General features: G+C 49.6%; 1 protein-coding gene across 1 annotated transcript in view; it reads left to right on the plus strand.

Moving 5' to 3' along the window:
- HTRA1 (HtrA serine peptidase 1) overlaps positions 1-19953 on the plus strand; it is a 515752-nt gene that overhangs the window by 450825 nt on the left and 44974 nt on the right. Inside the window, exon 7 of the mRNA XM_069611985.1 lies at positions 16406-16463. Within this exon, the coding sequence (XP_069468086.1) occupies positions 16406-16463 (58 nt within the window). The remainder of the gene's footprint in view (positions 1-16405; positions 16464-19953) is intronic.

Consider the following 19953-nt stretch of genomic DNA (forward strand, 5'->3'; position numbering starts at 1 on the left):
CTTCCTTTATCTAGGAAGGCGGTCTTCGCCCTGCTTCCTTTCTCTCCGGCATAAATGTGCCGAAGAGAATGCCCGCGCAGTGGACGGGCACAGCGCGCGTGCCGTCAGCGCACCAAAGGCGCTCTTCAGGCAAGCCTGTCTGTGCCCATCCATGCACTGGCCGGGCCGTGGGCGTTTGCCTCATCAGGTAGGACTTGTTCTGAACCTCCTGTACTAAGTGTATCATGGGCAGATCCTCTTTATTGGGCCCCAGTGACTACTACTTTTCCATCTATCTTTGACAGAACATGTGTTCCTGTGCAGCTCTGCTAAAACCTGATGCAACCTTGATAAAAGAAGTCGAATTGTACTATGAACAGCCTCTGATCAATGCACGCTCCTTGGTGGTGCACGCTCAAAATTGTAAAAATCTTGTTGAAGATCATTACCCGGAATTTGTATTTATTTGAGAAACCTGGTTTGACCCCCATTCTGAGCCTGCAGTGATTCAAACCCTTCCTCCTAATTACGAGCTAGTGCGCTGCGATCGCAGCTCACCACGGCCGGGTGGTGGGGTAGCTGTAATTTATTAGTCTGTTTTTAAGGTTGTCCCTGAGTTTCCCGGTCTCGTGGCCATGCTGCGCCTGGACTATTTTAACGTGATTATTGTAGGTGATTTTAATCTTCCAGTGAACAAATCCAACTGCAATCTGGCCAGTCAATTTCTGGCCATGATGTCGGACTTGGGTCTTTCACAGCTGATTAGCTACCCCACGCATCAGCTGGGGAACACCCTTGATCTTATCTTTTCTCCACCAGCAGTCCTGCCTGTTTTTCCTGTGTTTCCCATTATTTGGTCTGATCACATGGTGAGCCCTTTCTCTACAGCAGCTGTGGTTTCTCTCCTTCCCCTCAGCAGTTTATCTAGAAGCGCTGCTGGCATTCCTTTTCTACTCAGAACCTTAGTTCTCTACTTAGGAAAGATTGCACTAATGTCCCCCACTGCACACTGGTGACAGTCTCCCAGACATTTAAGTCAGTGGCGAATACTCATGCACCCAGTAAACGCTGTCTTGTGAAGTCTTACTGCAGACAGGCAGAAAGAAAATGGATAATGGCTTATTCACCATCCGTGAGAGCTCTTTACTGTCTTGCCACTGTAAAATACCAAAAGCTACTTTGACGGGCAAACAAGTATTTATTAGTACTAAGATTGAACAGGCCATTAACCAGCCTAAAGCCTTATTTCTGGCCGTTCAATCTTTAACTGTGCATGCCAAATCTCAGTCTACAACTCCTTCCTCACAGGAACTCTGTGACTCTCTTTCATCCGTTTTTGATGACAAAATAACCGCTATTCGTAAGGCCATTGGTCTGACTTGCCCTCAGATGGTGTGGCTGGGTCCATCATTTAACCTATCCACCACTTTGGACATAGTGGTGGATCTCCAGTCCTCCTCTAAGTCAGTGTCGCCCAGTGACATTATCCCGCTCTCAATTCTGAAAAATGTCTGTGATGACATTGTCCCATTGCTCACTAGAGCTGTTAATGACTCATTTTCGTCAGGGGGGATCCCTGACAATCTTAAGCACGCTCTTGTAATTCCGCTGCTGAAGAAGCCTCGCCTGGACCCATTAGTTCTGTCCAATTTCTGCCCTATCTCTCTGCTTACTTTCCTAATGAAACTGCTTGAGTCCTTGGTTTCCCCTCTCCTCGGTGCTTTCTTGGAATCATCTGGCTTCTTTCATCCTGTCCAATCAGGATTTCACCCCGGGCGAGGTACTGAGTCTGCATTGATATCAGTTGAGGATGATCTGGTGCGTTTGGTTGACCAGGGCGGGGTGGGGGCCTTGATCCTGTTTGATCTGTCAGCAGCATTTGACACCGTTGACCACCATACCCTGGTCACCCGTCTCTCCTCTGCTGGCCTTTCTGGTCAATGTTTTGGCCTGGTGCTCCTCCTTTTTGGCAGGGCACTCTCAATCTGTTTCTTTACCTCTTTTTCACTCACCACCTATCCCATTGCAGTGTGGAGTCCCTCAGGGCTCCTTGCTGTCTCCTACTTTGTTCAATGCGTATATTCAGCCTCTTCTCACTATAAACCTCACTCATGGGTTTTTGTGCTACTCTTACGCCGACGATATGCAAATTATTTTGCGTCTCGACTTAACCCAGCCTGAGACGGCTGGTTGTTTGAGGAGTTGCTTAAAGGCAGTTGGCGATTGGATGGCCCTGAACTGGCTCAAATTGAATGGAGAGAAAACGGAGGTGCTGGTGGTTGGCACAGCTACCCTCTCCCTGTTCTGGATCCCTGAGTTCTGGCTTGTGAGCCTTGGTCCTTTTCCTTCTCCAGTTTCATCAGTGAAGGACTAGGTGTAAAAATATCGGCCTCGCTATCCATGGCTGAACAGGTCTCTTTATCTTGCCAGAAGGCACACTTTAAATTGCGGACCCTACGGAAAGTCCTTCTGTGTAAATTCCATGAACCAGTGGTATCATCCTTGATTATTAGTAACATCGACTACTGTAACACTTTGTATTTAGCTCTCCCGCTGCATTTGGTCCATCGCCTGCAGTTCCTGCAGAATATAGCAGCTAGAGCGGTACTTCACCCCCCTTTTGGTGCCCATATCATACCCTTGGGTCTCTAGATTATCCCGCTTTGTGTCTGTGGTTTATCCTTCCTTGGGATATTTTATTTATTTTTTATTTATTTGAATGTTTATATAGCGCCGAAAGCCTGCAGGCATCAGGGAACTTAACATGAAGCATACATATGACAGAGACCAGACATAAAAACAACAAACCATCTAGGCAAACAAAAGAGACACAGCTTAACAATAACATAGTTATAACGGGCCTAAATGCTGAGAAGAGTAGATCTAAAAAATAAAAAACAATACCACTAAAAGAATGTAATACAATTACAAGAGAAGAACTAAACTATAACAGTTAGTTAATTAATTCAATTCAATACAATTCTAAGGGTACTGGAGGAACATATGTGCCGTGGGAGTGAGAAAATACATCGGTTGACTACTAGACCCACAATAATGCAGTCAGTGTTCTCGGTAGGACACCAATTAGCAATTTGAATTCTACAAAGCACTTTTAGATCTTGCGTCCTCACACACTTAGTCCCCAATATAGAATTGAACCAAGCCAAGATTTAATTTTTCAGGGCCTCCCTAGATTCATATTGATTTGGATTATCAACATTAGTGATAATCAAGTTTCGCGGGCCCAAAGCAAAACTCCTTAGACTGGGATCCGCAATACTGGCCATTTTAGCTTTCCTTTGTCGGAGTGCCTTAAAAGATGAAAAAGCGTCCAACGAATCTGACCTTAGTCGGCGGAATAGTGACTACTCGTGGTGTGTATTTCCACTGACCAATTGCGTGAGTGACACACCTACGTCACTGCACTCCATAGAGTCGGTTTGGCAGCCCTTTTGCTGGCAATTCCCACAAGGAGGAGGGGTTTGTGTGGAGTTTTCCATTCTCACAGTTTCCAACATATTGGGCTTCTCAGAGTTAAGCCGATACGTGGTAAGAAAGTTAGAGCCCACCAATGCTACCCATCTCTGGAAGTCTGTGATGTTCGAACAAGCCCCAAGCTCCCGCATCAACTGTTCTTGGTGAAGTCGCCAGGGCTCTAAAATCTTGAAGTCAACCATCTCCCTGTCCATGTTTCGCACAAAATTTTGACCTAATTGAACTCTCCTTGATTTCGGCTGCATCCGCACGAAATGGGTATATCCTCTGCTTGGGTAGACAGTTCATCGTGTCCTTGTGTTTACACTCGTCCCTTTCCCTGGGTCTTTATTTTATCTTCTGGTTGAGTGTACAGTGTATCATCCCCTTCGGTCTCTAGTTTATCCCGCTTTGTGTCTGTGGTTTATCCTTCCTTGGGATATATCCTCTGCTTGGGTGGACAGTTCATCGCCTCCTTGTGTTTGCACTTGTCCCTTCCCCATGGCATCTATTTTATCCTCCCATTGTGTCTGTGGTTTGTCGTTCCCTGGGGTCGCTGGTGGCCCCGAAGGCTTCTCTGCTGAGATAAATCTATATTCTTTAATCATTTAATCGCTATACTCTGCTATTGCGTCCCTCTTGGGACTGATAGACCGAGGGACGGGGAAAGAGGGAAGTAGGTAAGGAGGGATGGAAGCAAGCAGAGAAGAGGTTATGAAGGAATGAAAGTTGAAGATCTGGGCTTCAGTCATGAAGACCTACACTACCCCTTCTCTGACCTTCATCAGCAGACCTCTTACTCGCCGAGGATGCGCCAGAGCCGAGCCTGCACTCTGTGACAGCATGAGCAATGCTTCTAGAAGTCTCGTGACCTAGTGAAAGCTCCGGCTAAGGACTTCCCACTCTCAGTCAACGAACAAGTGGGACTTTTACAAGATGGAGTAAGAATGATCTAAGTGTGCGGCAAGGAGCGTACCACACAAACCTATCCTGAAGAAGCTGGGCCACTTCCATGAACTGCATGGTGGATCGTACAGTACATAAGCTTTGAACTGTATCCTGCGGTTCACTGGAGTCAATGAAGCTTGTAGATACGCTGAGATGTGGCCACATTTGCACACAGAGGAAATCGGGCCAACTGGAATTATAGCAACCCCAAATACGGCAAGCTAAAGTAGTCCAAATGCATGGATGCAAACAATCTATGACCACGACACACTGCAACACTAGAACGAACTTCATAGGCTTATGCACAGTATAGTCAGCCCATACAAACAGCTTGAAACCAATTGCAGATCTGTGACTCCAACCAAAAAGCAGAATTGATAATCACACTGAGATGACTTACCTTGGTCTCAGATGAGGGGTACGGGCCAAGTGACGTAGACCAGAGGGAGGACCTCCAAAGATTAGTTTTAGGGCAGAAAGTAATGACTTCTGTCTTTGAAAGATTACTTGTGAGAGAATTCTCATGCATCCATGTCTTAGTCTCTTTCATACATGGATAGAAGGCGGCAATGTCTTTAACCAGATCCTCCTCCAAGCACAGGAGATCCTGGGCATCGTCTGTGTAAATTTAAAGAATCCCAGAAGGATTGAATAAGTGCAGTGAGTGGATGAACATACCAGTTAAAAATCAGCATGGGCAAGATGGATCCCTGAGTAGCACCACAGGTTAAGGTTTGCAGTGTAAGGACGGGAAAGCAATGGAGCTAGATGTCGAACTCGCAAATGACACAGGCGTGGTCTACAGCGTGACAAGCTGCCAATGTTTTCAGAAGATATGCAACGAAGTAAAATCTGCACTTCTGTAGGAACGAGGGGAAATAACAAAAAATATACAAATGTTTGAGAAGAATCAATGAAGGCCAACTGAGGCCTCACACCAGTGCCCTGAGAAAGCCCTGCCAACCTCGTTCACAAACATCCGTCCGATGAAACAAGTGTCAGCTGCTGCCTTCTCATCCACCTTTATCCCTCTTAGCCCCCCCAACTCAGACTCTACCACCAACACTGCTCTCAACAACTTCAACTTGTCCGTCACCAACACTCTTGACATTCTTGCCCCGGTCATGAGGATCCGCCTGAAACCCCCCTCTAAGCAGTACACCTGGAACGACTCCGAACTTGCAGCCCTGAAACGAAAGTGCAGAGCGGTGGAACAGAAGTGGCAAACTTCTGCCTCACCCTCTGACAAACTGGCCTGCCGCCTGCTCCAAAGGCAATACAGACTCTCCATCCGTGCCAAGAAAAGGGCCCACATTCAGGCACAGATATCTGGAGCATCCAACAACACAACCAAACTTTTCAAAATCTGCAGGGAACTAGCCAACCCTACCGCAGTCTCCTCCTCCCTTCTTCCTTCCCAGGCCTGCTGCAACGCACTGGCCACACACTTCGCCACCAAAACTCAGGGCATTCTGACCCCACTTGCTACACACCCTTCCATCCCATCCCACACATACTTGCCTCCCTTGGCCCCCACACTCGGCCCCTACCCTTCTCCTTCCTCTTTCTCCTCCTTCTCCTCTGTCACACCTGAAGAAGTTACCAGAGTTGTCCACTCCATGAAGGTCTCTTCCAAACAGGTTTCCCCTTGCTCATTCAGAACCTTCCAGGACAACAATCACTCATTTGACACTGGCTCTTTCCCCTCCTCCCTCAAGCACTCCCTTGTGTGCCCCACCTGACAAAAACCTTCAGTGGCCCCTACCCGTGCCAGCCAACTACCGCCCTATTTCCATCACCCCCTTCCTGGGGAAACTGCTGGAAAAGTTGGCCTTGCCCCAACACAACTCTCACCCTGAACTTGTTGGTGGTCTCCAAGACCATCAATCTGGATTCCTTGCATCCAGATGCACGGAAACTGCTCTTATGAGCCCCCGTGAAGAATTGCTCACATCCCTTGATTCCAACTCCCCAGCTGCCCTCATCCTACATGATTTCTCCTCTGCCTTTCATTCGGTCCTCATACAAAGACTCCACAATACCCTTGGTATCTCTTATCGGGCACTAAACTGGCTGGCCTCCTTTCTAACTGACCGCTCTTCCCAAGTCATCCTGGGCACCTTCTCCTCTCCTACTTCCTTCTCCACCTGTGGTGTCACTCAGGGTTCTATCCTCTCCCCTTGACTCTTTAACATCTACTGTACACAGCTGGCACTCTTCATCTCCTCCTTCTCCCCCAACTTCCAGTGTTATGCAGATGGCACACAACTTTTTTTCAAACTTCCTGCTGACCCTCTTGCACCTTCCATCATCCCTGACTGCCTATCTGCCATCCCAGCCTGTGGCACTTCCAATGATCTCTGCCTCAGTGACAGCAAAACAGAGATCCTTCCCATTGGGACCCCTGATCCCACCTTCTTCCCTTCACTCTGGCCTTCCTCCATGGGCTCTCTCCCTGATCAGTCTTCTGAAGCCAGACACCTTGGAGCCATCTTTGACTCCTCGCTCTCCTTCCTCCCTCACACTCAGGACATTGCCAAGAAGTCCCACTTCCAGCTCTTTCTTCTCAAAGGAATTCTACCTTTTCTCACCTTCCCCCAGAAGCTCAATGTTACCCGAGCCCTGGTTCTCTCGAGGCTCGACTATTGCAATAGCCTCCTCCTGAATCTACCTCTTCCACTCTGCGGCCCCTCCGACTAATCCCGACTTATCCTTGGCCTTAAGCCCAGGGACCGCATCTCTCCTGCCCTGAAAAGTCTACACTCCCTTCCGGTTGCTTCACATATTAAAATCAAATCCCTCTGTCATGCACAAGGCTGTCTGGTGCCGGGACCACACTATCTACAACTCTCTCTTACTAAATATTCTCCCTCTAGACATTTGCGTTCCTAGACATCCAAGCGGAGGATACTGGAGGCCCAGAGAGGCATAGACTACAAACCCAAGAGAAGGAAAAAAAACTTAGAACAAAGTAGAGGTGAAATTGGAGGACCAAGGGGATGATAAACTGTAGACCAAAAAGAGTATAAATCAAAGACCCAAGCCGAAGATAAAACAGAGACCCAAGGGAAGGAACAACTTTAAACACAAGGATATAACAAACTGAACAGCCAAGCAGAGGATAACAGAGACCCATGGGCAGGATAAACCTCAGCCACAAAGGGAGGATAACATAGATACCCAAGGAGAGTTTAAACTAGAGAGGATAAAGTCAAAGATAACATAGGGACCCGATGAAAGGAACACATGTAAACACAAGGGGCTGATAAGCTGTCCACCCAAGCAGAGGATAAAATAGAGACCCAAGGGAAGGCTAAACCACAGACACAAAGGGAAGAAAAAACAGAGACCCAGGGGAAGGAACAAGTGCAAACACAAGGGGGTGATAAACATTATACCCAAGCAGAGGATAAAATAGAGACCCTGGGGAAGGGACAACTGTAAACACAAGGACACGATGAGCTGTACACCCAAGCAGAGGATATAAAAGAGACCCAGGGGAAGGGACACGTGTAAACACAAGGACATGATGAACTGTACAACCAAGCAGAGGATATCATAGAGACCCAGGGTAAGGGACAAGTGTAAACACAAAGAGATGATGAACTGTACACCCAAGCAGAGGATAAAATAGAGACCCTGGGGAAGGGACAAGTGTAAACACAAGGACATGATGAGCTGTACACCCTAGCATAGGATAAAATAGAGACCCAAGGGAAGGCTAAACCACAGACACAAAGGGAAGATAAAACAGATATCCAAGGGAAGGAACACATGTAAACACAAGGGGATGATGAACTGTACACCCAAGCAGAGGATAGCTTAGAGACCCAGGGTAAGGTACAGGTGTAAACACAAGGAGATGATGAACTGTCCACCCAAGCAGAGGATAAAATAGAGACCCAAGGGAAGGCTAAACCACAGACACAAAGGGAAGATAAAACAGAAATCCAAGGGAAGGAACAAGTGTAAACACAAGGGGATGATGAACTGTACACCCAAGCAGAGGATAGAATAGAGACCCGGGGAAGGGGTAAGTGTAAACACAAGGAGATGATGAACTGTACACCCAAGCAGAGGATAAAATAGAGACCCGGGGAAGGGATAAGTGTAAACACAAGGGGATGAAGAACTGTACACCCAAGCAGAGGATATAATAGAGACCCGGCTAAGGGACAAGTCTAAACACAAGGAGATATTGAACTCTACACCCAAGCATAGGATTATAATAGAGACCCAATAGAAGGATAAACCATAAACCCAAGGAGAGTTCATACTGGAGACCCAAGGGGGTGTTAAACTGGAGACCCCGAGGGGGATACATCAATTCAAAAAGCAATAATAAATACATCGAAGACCCACGTCGAGGATAAAATTGAGACGCAAGGGAGGGGACAAATGTAAACACAAGGGGATGATAAACTTTACACCCAAGCAGGCTACCCTTTTAACACAAATAAACATCAAAATCCTGAATAAAAATACATACAGATTATCATTTCAAAAAGAGGTAAGAGGGGTTTAAAAGCAAACTAGAGGGCACAAGATGAAAGGGCAGACCATCTGTGTTGGGCATTGGAAAGGTATGGAGAGAAAAAGGCATACAAACAAATGGCACTTCAAAATTGCCATGCCAATAGTTTTGGCTTTGCTGAAAGGAACTTCTTCAACCAGCCAGTCATATGACTAGGTCCCAGACAGAGAGGTGGGAGGAGATGTGTGCGTGACACTTCTCTGACCCACCCACTTACTGGTCCCCCCACCTTTCAGCCTGTGCCATCTACTGCACCCCACATCCCAAACATATGTAACAATATCTTAGCTATCTCTGCCTGGTGCTAAAGTGCCACTCAAGCGCCCAAACTATTGTGGCATTAAAGTGCCACCCAGAAGCCAGACCAGTGTGGCCTTATTGTGCCAACATGTGCAGCCTCACTGGATGGCACTAAAGCACCACCTGTGCTCCATCACTATGAACCAGAGAACATTATGTCACCTGCACCTGTGCTCCAAAGCGAAAATGAAAGGTAAAGGGTCTGCATGAGAAGCTGGAACATCCTGATTGGTTGGGTGCATGAGAAGCTGGAACATCCTGATTGGTTGGGTGCATGAGAAGCTGGAACATCCTGATTGGTTGGGTGCATGAGAAGCTGGAACATCCTGATTGGTTGGGTGCATGAGAAGCTGGAACATCCTGATTGGTTGGGTGCATGAGAAGCTGGAACATCCTGATTGGTTGGGTGCATGACAAGCTGGAACCAGGGCCGGTCTTTGCATCAGGCCATACAGGCGGCCAGGCTCTAGGGGGCGCCTGTCCTACTCCTCCAAAAGGGCTCCAATATCACCATCATTCATTATGCTCGATGCTTCAATGCTGCATCATTTCATGTTATTGTGCTAAAGTTAAGTACATTACGTTATTACCTAGATATAAAAAAACAAAGTACTAATCGGAAGCAGACTCAGTAGGAAAATTCAGGCTAGCAGTGCATCTGGGGTCTCCATGTCGGTATTTGGATCCTAGTGAAAAGCAACATGTGTTGCTTATCAGTTCTTCGGGCCCGGCCAGGTCTGCCCACACGTGCCTCGTACTCAGCGCATGCGCTGCAGTCAGAGGGTGATTGTTCAGCTGTCTGGGCTTTTCAGTCAGCTCATACTTTGGCCAGACAGCAGGGACCGGATACTCTAAAGAGATCAATCGCCATCAGGCTTGAAGGATCAAGACCCAGGCACAGGAGTAGAAGGTCCAGTCAGGGCAGGACTCAGGAGGAGGTGTCACAAGCAGTGTCATATTATCTAAGTGCTGCAATGGTATCGCCCACAGTGGGACGAGGAGGTGGAGCAGAACAGAGGCACTTGTAATGTCTTCCTCATCAGAGAAATCATATATCCTATGCATGTAATCTATGTAAATGGTCATTTTGCACTCATATTCCAGTGGTGTGATGGAAATTCCCAATGTAGATTTTCACTAGAACTGCAGGTAAATGAGCACCTGCAGCATCACGCAGGTGAATGAGTCAACCCCCCACCCCTAAGGGAAAGCACCTAGTTCTGCGCCGAGGTATATTTCAGGCAGGCCAGTTCTGAACTCTCAGGACAGGAGACTGGCCTCTGCGTCATGCCACTGCTCTAGATAGGAAGCTTTTAAGATCACTGCCAAAGAGGGTGCTGAACTGTAGTTTCTGAGGCCTGTGCAGTTTCCTTAGGTGGTGAATGAATGCTGAAGGACTTCGTACCTAGCGAAGCCCACTGTACACAAGTACATGGACGGCATTGGGGCTTTTCAACTTTTTCAAATGAAAGGTGTCTTGAGCCTCAGGGGCCCCCAGCAACTGCCCCCAGGTTGCCGGTCAGCAGTCTTTCCATATATTCATTTCTAAAGCTGTGTTTTCTCTTCCCAAAGGATATACAGAAGTGTTATCATCTCAGTGCCTTCCAACACTGGTTACTCCACATCAGCCATTTGTTGACAAAGAAGGGTTTAGAGCTCTTCAGTGGGCATTTCATGTTTAAGCTCCCTGGCGCCTGACCATCTTGTGATAATGGGTGGCTATTAACCTTACCTTTGTTGCCATTGTAATGTATGCAACCCACAGGTGCTGCAGACTGTTTTCACTCTAAGCAGGGGGCCTGTAACTGTCATGTTGAATGGGCCCCCACACATCTTCAGCCAGTCCTGCTTGAGTAGAATGGTCACCAATGTACAGTGTGGGTGCCTCTATTTTATAATTGGTTGACTACACCTTGTACGAGAGCAGAGTGTTCGGTAGGGGAGTTTCACAAATACAGTAATGATAATGATATGTTGTTTATATAGAGCTTTCACCAAAACACTTTATATAGAACAAATACATTATCACCCAACCAAAGTTGGTATTCTAAAAAGCTGACATATAAATTAAACAAAATGCCATGAAGGAGCCTTTTTATAATAGCATACACCATGCAGGCCAACATATCTATTTCAGTCAAGGGATGATAGGCCAGTCCTGCATTTAACTTTGCATTCTGGGTCTTGTCGTACTGGATTTACCCATTATAAATCTAGGACTACAGGTCCCAGAATGCAAACCTAAGTCCAGGACTGGGCTAGCATCTCCCTAATAGAATGGATGATGTTGGCATTTATGTAATCACGTGTCCAGGATCACACACTTTGCAGTGAAAATGGCATTTCAGACCAGTCTGTAACTTAGGCACTTACGCAAATGTTCTCATGTCTAATTGTTAGAAATGTGTGCTTATGCTTGGAATTTGCAATGTCAAAGTCAAGAAAAGTTACTTTTTGGACTCCTAATACATTAACATTACAGTAACATTCTAAGATCGTCACCTAGTATCGAATGTATGCATTTTGTATTACATTTGCATCTGATTTTTTATGGTATCACTACATATTATCCCCACCAAAATATTGCCGTATATATGGTCGTCTAGAACGGCCATAGGCGATATTTTGGGGGTTTGGGGGTAATTTTTTGGGGTTTTGGGAGCAGGGGTTGCGGGGGTATCCCCCGCTCCTTTAAAAATAATGCAGGGGTTGAGGGGGTGTCCCGCTCAGGTTCCATGCCTTAATATCGCCGCAAAAATATGGCAATATATTTGTATGGTGATAATTATGCGGGGATATTAACACATGGAACCTTCTTTATTGAGTGGCCCATTAAGAACATTTGTAACATACATATTTGTTGTAATTCCTTTTGGTGGTTGGTGGGCACCAACAATGCTTCCCGCCTGGGGTGCAATCTGGTCTAAGACTGGCACTGGCTGGAACACTCTGATTGGTTGGGTGCATGATAAGCTGGAACATCCTGATTGGTTGGGTGGACGTGTGGAAGCTTTGGGAAATGCACGGTGTAGTCTCCAGGAAAGGAGGATGCAACGAAATAATTGGAAGGCTGGTGGTTAAGATGCAGTGGTGCACTCCGGGCCTTCTACAGCTCTGCACCCCTGCATGGAGCACCCGGGCCTTCTGCAGCTCTGCACCACTGCATGGTGCATCCTGGGCCTTTTGCAGCTCTGCACAACTGCATGGTGCATCCTGGGTCTGCAACTCTGCACCACTGCATGGTGCATCCCGGGCCTTCTGCAGCTTTGCACCACTGTATGGTGCATCCCGGGCATTCTGCAGATCTGCAGCCCTGCATGGTGCATCCCGGGCCTTCTACAGCTCTGGACCACTGCATGGTGCACCCCGGGCCTTTGGCAGCTCTGCACCACTGCACCACTGCATGGTGAATACCGGCTCTGCAGCTCTGCACCACTGTATGGTGCACCCCGGGCCTTCTACAGCTCTGCGCCACTGCTTCACGATCTATGCCATTTTGCCAAAGAGGGATGCCTCGCGCCCCTCAGTAACAAGAAGGCATTGCAGACTGCTATCCTTCCTGGGGCACCAGCTCAGCAAGCAGCCCGGCTCTGCCAGGGGGGCCCTGAGCTGTGGGAAAGAGGGCTGCAGTCCACACATAGCAGGCATAATGCCTAGAAGCCATTTGCTGCAGGGAAGGCGCTGTGCCTGCTGCCTCCGAGGAGAAAGCCGAGCTCTGTAGCATGCTTTTACATTAGCCTTCCTGGGTGGGGTTTCACCGGACGCACGCCCAGGCCTCACAGGCCAGGTGAGGTGTCCATGTGTGCGGTAGCATGACTTATACCCAATCAAACAGAAAGCCCGGGTGCATGGGTGACCTGGTCCGTGCCCTGGCCCGTCCTCCCTGTTTCCAGACCCATCGAGCACCTGCTCCCCAGTGCTCTTCATCAAGTCAGGGACACCGAGACGCAGCTTCCTGCAGCTCATGGGGTTGCCCTCACTGGGCCCTGCTACTTGCCAAATGTCACAGATGTTGGTCTGCAGTTCCGCCATTGGAAAACCTATCAGAGTGGTTGCATTGGAGCCTGCCCCATTTCACCTTCATGCAGCCAGGCCGGGGACCGGTTCTTACTGGACAGGCCTGCGCGACCTCTCCCAGTTGGTTCCAGGGACGGCTGAGGTGTCACGTCAGCCTAACTATCAACCAAGGACCCTTGAAAGGCAGCCCACTTCTGAGCTCGGTAGCGGTGGTAGCAGCAGAAGGCTCAAGCCAGCTTTGGTGCCAAGAATCTCCTGGCCCATGTGCCAAGCGTACCACAAGGTGCTGCCAGGAAGCCGAATGGGGTCAAGGCACAGGGTGTGAAAACAGAAATAAAATATCGAGGCAGAGTACCCCAAAAGGAAATACACCAGACACGGGTTACAAAGGAACATACAAAGTACTTTATTCTATACTGAATTCAATTACAAAACAAAGAGCAAAATCAGATAGCTATTGGCCCTCAGTACAACACAACGAACTCCAGCCGAATAGGATCAACATAAAGGGCAGGAAGCCGAATAGAGCCAACATAAGGCACAAGCTGCTGCCAGGAAGCCGAATAGAGCCAACATAAAGCACAAGCTGCTGCCAGGAAGCCAAATAGGGTCAAGATAAGGCACAAGGTGCTGCCAGGAAGCTGTCTAGGGTCAACATAAGGCACAAGGTGCTGCCAGGAAGCCGACTAGGGTCAACATAAGGGACAAGGTGCTGCCAGGAAGCCGAATAGGGTCAACATAAAGGGCAACATAAGGCCCAAGGTGCTGCCAGGAAGCCGAATAGGGTCAACATAAGGCCCAAGGTGCTGCCAGGAAGCCGACTAGGGTCAACATAAGGCACAAGGTGCTGCCAGGAAGCCGAATAGGGTCAACATAAGGCCCAAGGTGCTGCCAGGAAGCCGAATAGGGCCAACATAAGGCACAAGCTGCTGCCAGGAAGCCGACTAGGGTCAACATAAGGCACAAGGTGCTGCCAGGAAGCCGACTAGGGTCAACATAAGGCACAAGGTGCTGCCAGGAAGCCGACTAGGGGCAACATAAGGGTCAACATAAGGCCCAAGGTGCTGCCAGGAAGCCGAATAGGGCCAACATAAGGCACAAGGTGCTGCCAGGAAGCCGACTAGGGTCAACATAAGGCACAAGGTGCTGCCAGGAAGCCGACTAGGGGCAACATAAGGCACAAGCTGCTGCAGGAAGCCGAATAGGGCCAACATAAAGGGTCAACATAAGGCCCAAGGTGCTGCCAGGAAGCCGAATAGGGTCAACATAAGGCCCAAGGTGCTGCCAGGAAGCCGAATAGGGCCAACATAAGGCACAAGCTGCTGCCAGGAAGCCGACTAGGGGCAACATAAGGCACAAGCTGCTGCCAGGAAGCCGAATAGGGTCAACATAAGGCACAAGCTGCTGCCAGGAAGCCGACTAGGGGCAACATAAGGCACAAGCTGCTGCCAGGAAGCCGACTAGGGTCAACATAAGGCACAAGGTGCTGCCAGGAAGCCGACTAGGGGCAACATAAGGCACAAGGTGCTGCCAGGAAGCCGACTAGGGTCAACATAAGGGACAAGGTGCTGCCAGGAAGCCGAATAGGGTCAACATAAAGGGTCAACATAAGGCCCAAGGTGCTGCCAGGAAGCCGAATAGGGTCAACATAAGGCGCAAGGTGCTGCCAGGAAGCCGAATAGGGTCAACATAAGGCGCAAGGTGCTGCCAGGAAGCCGATGTGTTCAGGCGATGGCTTATTGGGAGCATTTACAGATGTGGGCCAAACTAGGAACATGCCAAGAAAAAACTTGAACAGCAACAGGATGGCTTCGCCTTTCGTTAACCTTTCAAGTCTGTATTTTGCCAATCCTGATCCAGGTTTCTAGGTGTTTTCCCCGTTATGGGTGATCAATCTTGTTGAATGGCCCTGCGTTTATTTCTTGTCTCGGGTCACCGGCGTCTAATCCTCGGTGCCAGGTGGCACCCTGGCCCTGGTTCTCAGGGTGCATGTGTGTTTGCCTGCTAGGCCTGCACAAGGGTAGAAGCCAGCTAGTTATAAACAAGATCCCAGCGATTCCACCAATGGACTGGTGGGCCGTGTTTACCTAATGTCCCCACTTTTGCTTCCTTGTCCCCTCAATTTCGCAGGGCCCTGGTTTTATTCCCCAGGCCCATCCTTGCTTTCCTCCTTGGCGGGCGGTGACTGTCTCATACCTAAGGGATCCTGTCCCGCACCTCCTCTGCTTTCTAACCTGTCTCTCCTCTTGCACCTGCTCAACACCCCTCTACATGCTACACCCCTCTACATGCTACACCCCTCTACATGCTACACCCTCTACATGCTACAACCCTCTACATGCTACACCCCTCTACATGCTACACCCTCTACATGCTACACCCCTCTACATGCTACAGCCCTCTACATGCTACACCCTCTACATGCTACACCCCTCTACATGCTACACCCTCTACATGCTACACCCCTCTACATGCTACACCCCTCTACATGCTACACCCCTCTACATGCTACACCCCTCTACATGCTACACCCTCTACATGCTACACCCCTCTACATGCTACACCCCTCTACATGCTACACCTTCTACATGCTACACCCCTCTACATGCTCGCATCTCCGCCCCTCCAGGGCTCACACTTATCCGGCTAACGGGCTGCCTCCTCCTAATCTCTCTCTCTCTCTCTCTCTCTCTTTCCGCACACTGGCATCTTCTCTCTTTCTCACTAGCCTGTGTATCCCTCCCAACCATGTCCCCGTCTCTCCTTATTTCTTCGCCTCTCCTCTTTGATGTTCTCTCTGTCCTCCTCCTGGTGGCCCCTTTCAACCTCCTTGATTCCACACGACATCACCAAACACCCCTCCATGCATCCAATGACCCTGAAGCGCCAGGTGAACTATGGCTCACTATGCCAGGTGGGCATCACCCAAAACAGGTATGCCTTGCAATCCTTGCCATCCTTATTGTTGACGATTCTTGAGGATGAAGCTAGCATGGGTAAAGAGATCTGGAATAGGTTATTTTAAGAAGATTGTATCTGATTCTCTCTATAGCTGTCATTGTCTGACTGTCTTGGCATTATTAACTGCACGTGCCCCTCACAGTGTCGCAAATACGGATTTCATTTATGCGCTATATTTAATTTCTATTGCAGGGAAAACAGTGACTAAGAAGAAATATATCGGAATTCGCATGATGTCTCTCAACCCAAGGTAAGAGGCCTGAACTATATAGTAATGCTTTATAATCCACCCACCACAGGGCTGCATTACCCACCCATCAGAGGGCTGCATTACCCACCCATCAGAGGGCTGCATTGCCCACCCATCAGAGGGCTGCATTGCCCACCCATCAGAGGGCTGCATTACCCACCCATCAGAGGGATGCATTGCCCACCTATCGGAGGACTGCATTACCTATCTATCAGAGGGCTGCATTACCCACCCACCAGAGGGCTGCATTACCCACCCACCAGAGGGCTGCATTACCCACTCACCAGAGGGATGCATTGCCCACCTATCGGAGGACTGCATTACCCATCTATCAGAGGGCTGCATTACCCACCCACCAGAGGGCTGCATTACCCATCTATCAGAGGGCTGCATTACCCACCCACCAGAGGGCTGCATTACCCACCCATCAGAGGGCTGCATTACCCACCCATCAGAGGGCTGCATTACCCACCCATCAGAGGGCTGCATTACCCACCCATCAGAGGGCTGCATTACCCACCCACCACAGGGCTGCATTACCCACCCACCACAGGGCTGCATTACTCACCCATCAGAGGGCTGCATTACCCACCCACCACAGGGCTGCATTACCCACCCATCAGAGGGATGCATTGCCCACCTATCGGAGGACTGCATTACCTATCTATCAGAGGGCTGCATTACCCACCCACCAGAGGGCTGCATTACCCACCCATCAGAGGGATGCATTACCCACCCATCAGAGGGCTGCATTACCCACCCATCAGAGGGATGCATTGCCCACCTATCAGAGGGCTGCATTGCCCACCCATCAGAGGGCTGCATTACCCACCCACCACAGGGCTGCATTGCCCACCCATCAGAGGGCTGCATTGCCCACCCATCAGAGGGCTGCATTACCCACCCGTCAGAGGGATGCATTACCCACCCATCAGAGGGCTGCATTACCCACCCATCAGAGGGATGCATTGCCCACCTATCGGAGGACTGCATTATCCATCTGTCAGAGGGCTGCATTACCCCCCCACCAGAGGGCTGCATTGCCCACCCATCAGAGGGCTGCATTACCCACCCATCAGAGGGCTGCATTACCCACCCATCAGAGGGATGCATTGCCCACCTATCGGAGGGCTGCATTACCCACCCACCAGAGGGCTGCATTACCCACCCGTCAGAGGGCTGCATTGCCCACCTATCGTAGGACTGCATTACCCATCTATCAGAGGGATGCATTGCCCACCTATCGGAGGACTGCATTACCCATCTATCAGAGGGCTGCATTACCCACCCATCAGAGGGATGCATTGCCCACCTATCGGAGGACTGCATTACCCATCTATCAGAGGGCTGCATTACCCACCCACCAGAGGGCTGGATTATCCATCTGTCAGAGGGCTGCATTACCCACCCACCAGAGGGCTGGATTATCCATCTGTCAGAGGGCTGCATTACCCACCCACCAGAGGGCTGGATTATCCATCTGTCAGAGGGCTGCATTACCCCCCCCCACCAGAGGGCTGGATTATCCATCTGTCAGAGGGCTGCATTACCCCCCCCCCACCAGAGGGCTGGATTATCCATCTGTCAGAGGGCTGCATTACCCACCCACCAGAGGGCTGGATTATCCATCTGTCAGAGGGCTGCATTACCCACCCACCAGAGGGCTGGATTATCCATCTGTCAGAGGGCTGCATTACCCCCCCCCCCACCAGAGGGCTGGATTATCCATCTGTCAGAGGGCTGCATTACCCCCCCACCAGAGGGCTGGATTATCCATCTGTCAGAGGGCTGCATTACCCACCCACCAGAGGGCTGGATTAGGGGAGGTTAGGGTGGCAATGCTGCCGCTGCCCTCCAACTATCTCTGTTCACCCCTAAATTGATCATCAGTTTCAGTATCAGGGGGGCACGGGCGAGGCAGGGCTTCCACCAGCACTTGAGCATGAAAGTGTGGCAGAAGGTTGCACGCCATGCCTCCTCCGACCTCACTCTTTAATTCAGGGTCTGAGTATCAGGGGACAGCAGCCAGTGGTGAGTGAGCAGACAGAACACATGATTAGATCCAATTCTCCATCCATCACAGAGGCGCTGTGTAATGCTGACAGTCCTGGCACCACTGCCTACTCCACCTGTGCCCCCACCAGCACTGCACACTGCAGCTACTTCCTGGCCAAGCAGCCTACCCCCCTCACACTTTACCCCCAGGGGAGTGCCTCCACCTCTATATCCTGGTCCATACATGCCCATATTCGCCTGCTCCTCCCTGTGCTTATCCTGTGTCAGCTTCTACAGTGGCATTAATGCATATCCGCCTGCTCCTCCCTGTCCATATCCTGTGTCAGCTTCTACAGTGGCATTAACGCATATCCGCCTGCTCCTCCCTGTGCATATCCTGTGTCAGCTTCTACAGTGGCATTAACGCATATCCGCCTGCTCCTCCCTGTGCATATCCTGTGTCAGCTTCTACAGTGGCAATAATGCATATCCTACTGCTCCTCCCTGTGCTTATCCTGTGTCAGCTTCTACAGTGGCATTAACGCATATCCGCCTGCTCCTCCCTGTGCATATCCTGTGTCACCTTCAACAGTGGCATTGATGCATATCCGCCTGCTCCTCCCTGTGCATATCCTGTGTCAGCTTCTACAGTGGCATTGATGCATATCCGCCTGCTCCTCCCTGTGCATATCCTGTGTCAGCTTCTACAGTGGCATTAATGCATATCCGCCTGCTCCTCCCTGTGTATATCCTGTGTCAGCTTCTACAGTGGCATTAATGCATATCCTACTGCTCCTCCCTGTGCATATCCTGTGTCAGCTTCAACAGTGGTATTGATGCATATCCGACTGCTCCTCCCTGTGCATATCCTGTGTCAGCTTCTACAGTGGCATTAATGCATATCCGCCTGCTCCTCCCTGTGTATATCCTGTGTCAGCTTCAACAGTGGCATTGATGCATATCCGCCTGCTCCTCCCTGTGCATATCTTCTGTCAGCTTCTACAGTGGCATTGATGCATATCCACCTGCTCCTCCCTGTGCATATCCTGTGTCAGTTTCTACAGTGGCATTAATGCATATCTGCCTGTTCCCTGTGCATATCCTGTGTCAGCTTCTACAGTGGCATTAATGCATATCCGCCTGCTCCTCCCTGTGCATATCCTGTGTCAGCTTCTACAGTGGCATTAATGCATATCCGCCTGCTCCTCCCTGTGCATATCCTGTGTCAGCTTCTACAGTGGCATTAATGCATATCTGCCTGCTCCTCCCTGTGTATATCCTGTGTCAGCTTCAACAGTGGCATGATGCATATCCGCCTGGTCCTCCCTGTGTATATCCTGTGTCAGCTTCTACAGTGGCATTGATGCATATCCACCTGCTCCTCCCTGTGCATATCCTGTGTCAGCTTCCACAGTGGCATTAATGCATAGACGCCTGTTCCCTGTGCATATCCTGTGTCAGCTTCTTCAGTGGCATTAATGCATATCCGCCTGCT

The sequence above is a fragment of the Ambystoma mexicanum genome, chromosome 8, assembly GCF_040938575.1.
Source record: "Ambystoma mexicanum isolate Mex_15411 chromosome 8, UKY_AmexF1_1, whole genome shotgun sequence".
In the NCBI taxonomy this organism is placed as follows: Eukaryota; Metazoa; Chordata; class Amphibia; order Caudata; family Ambystomatidae; genus Ambystoma; species Ambystoma mexicanum.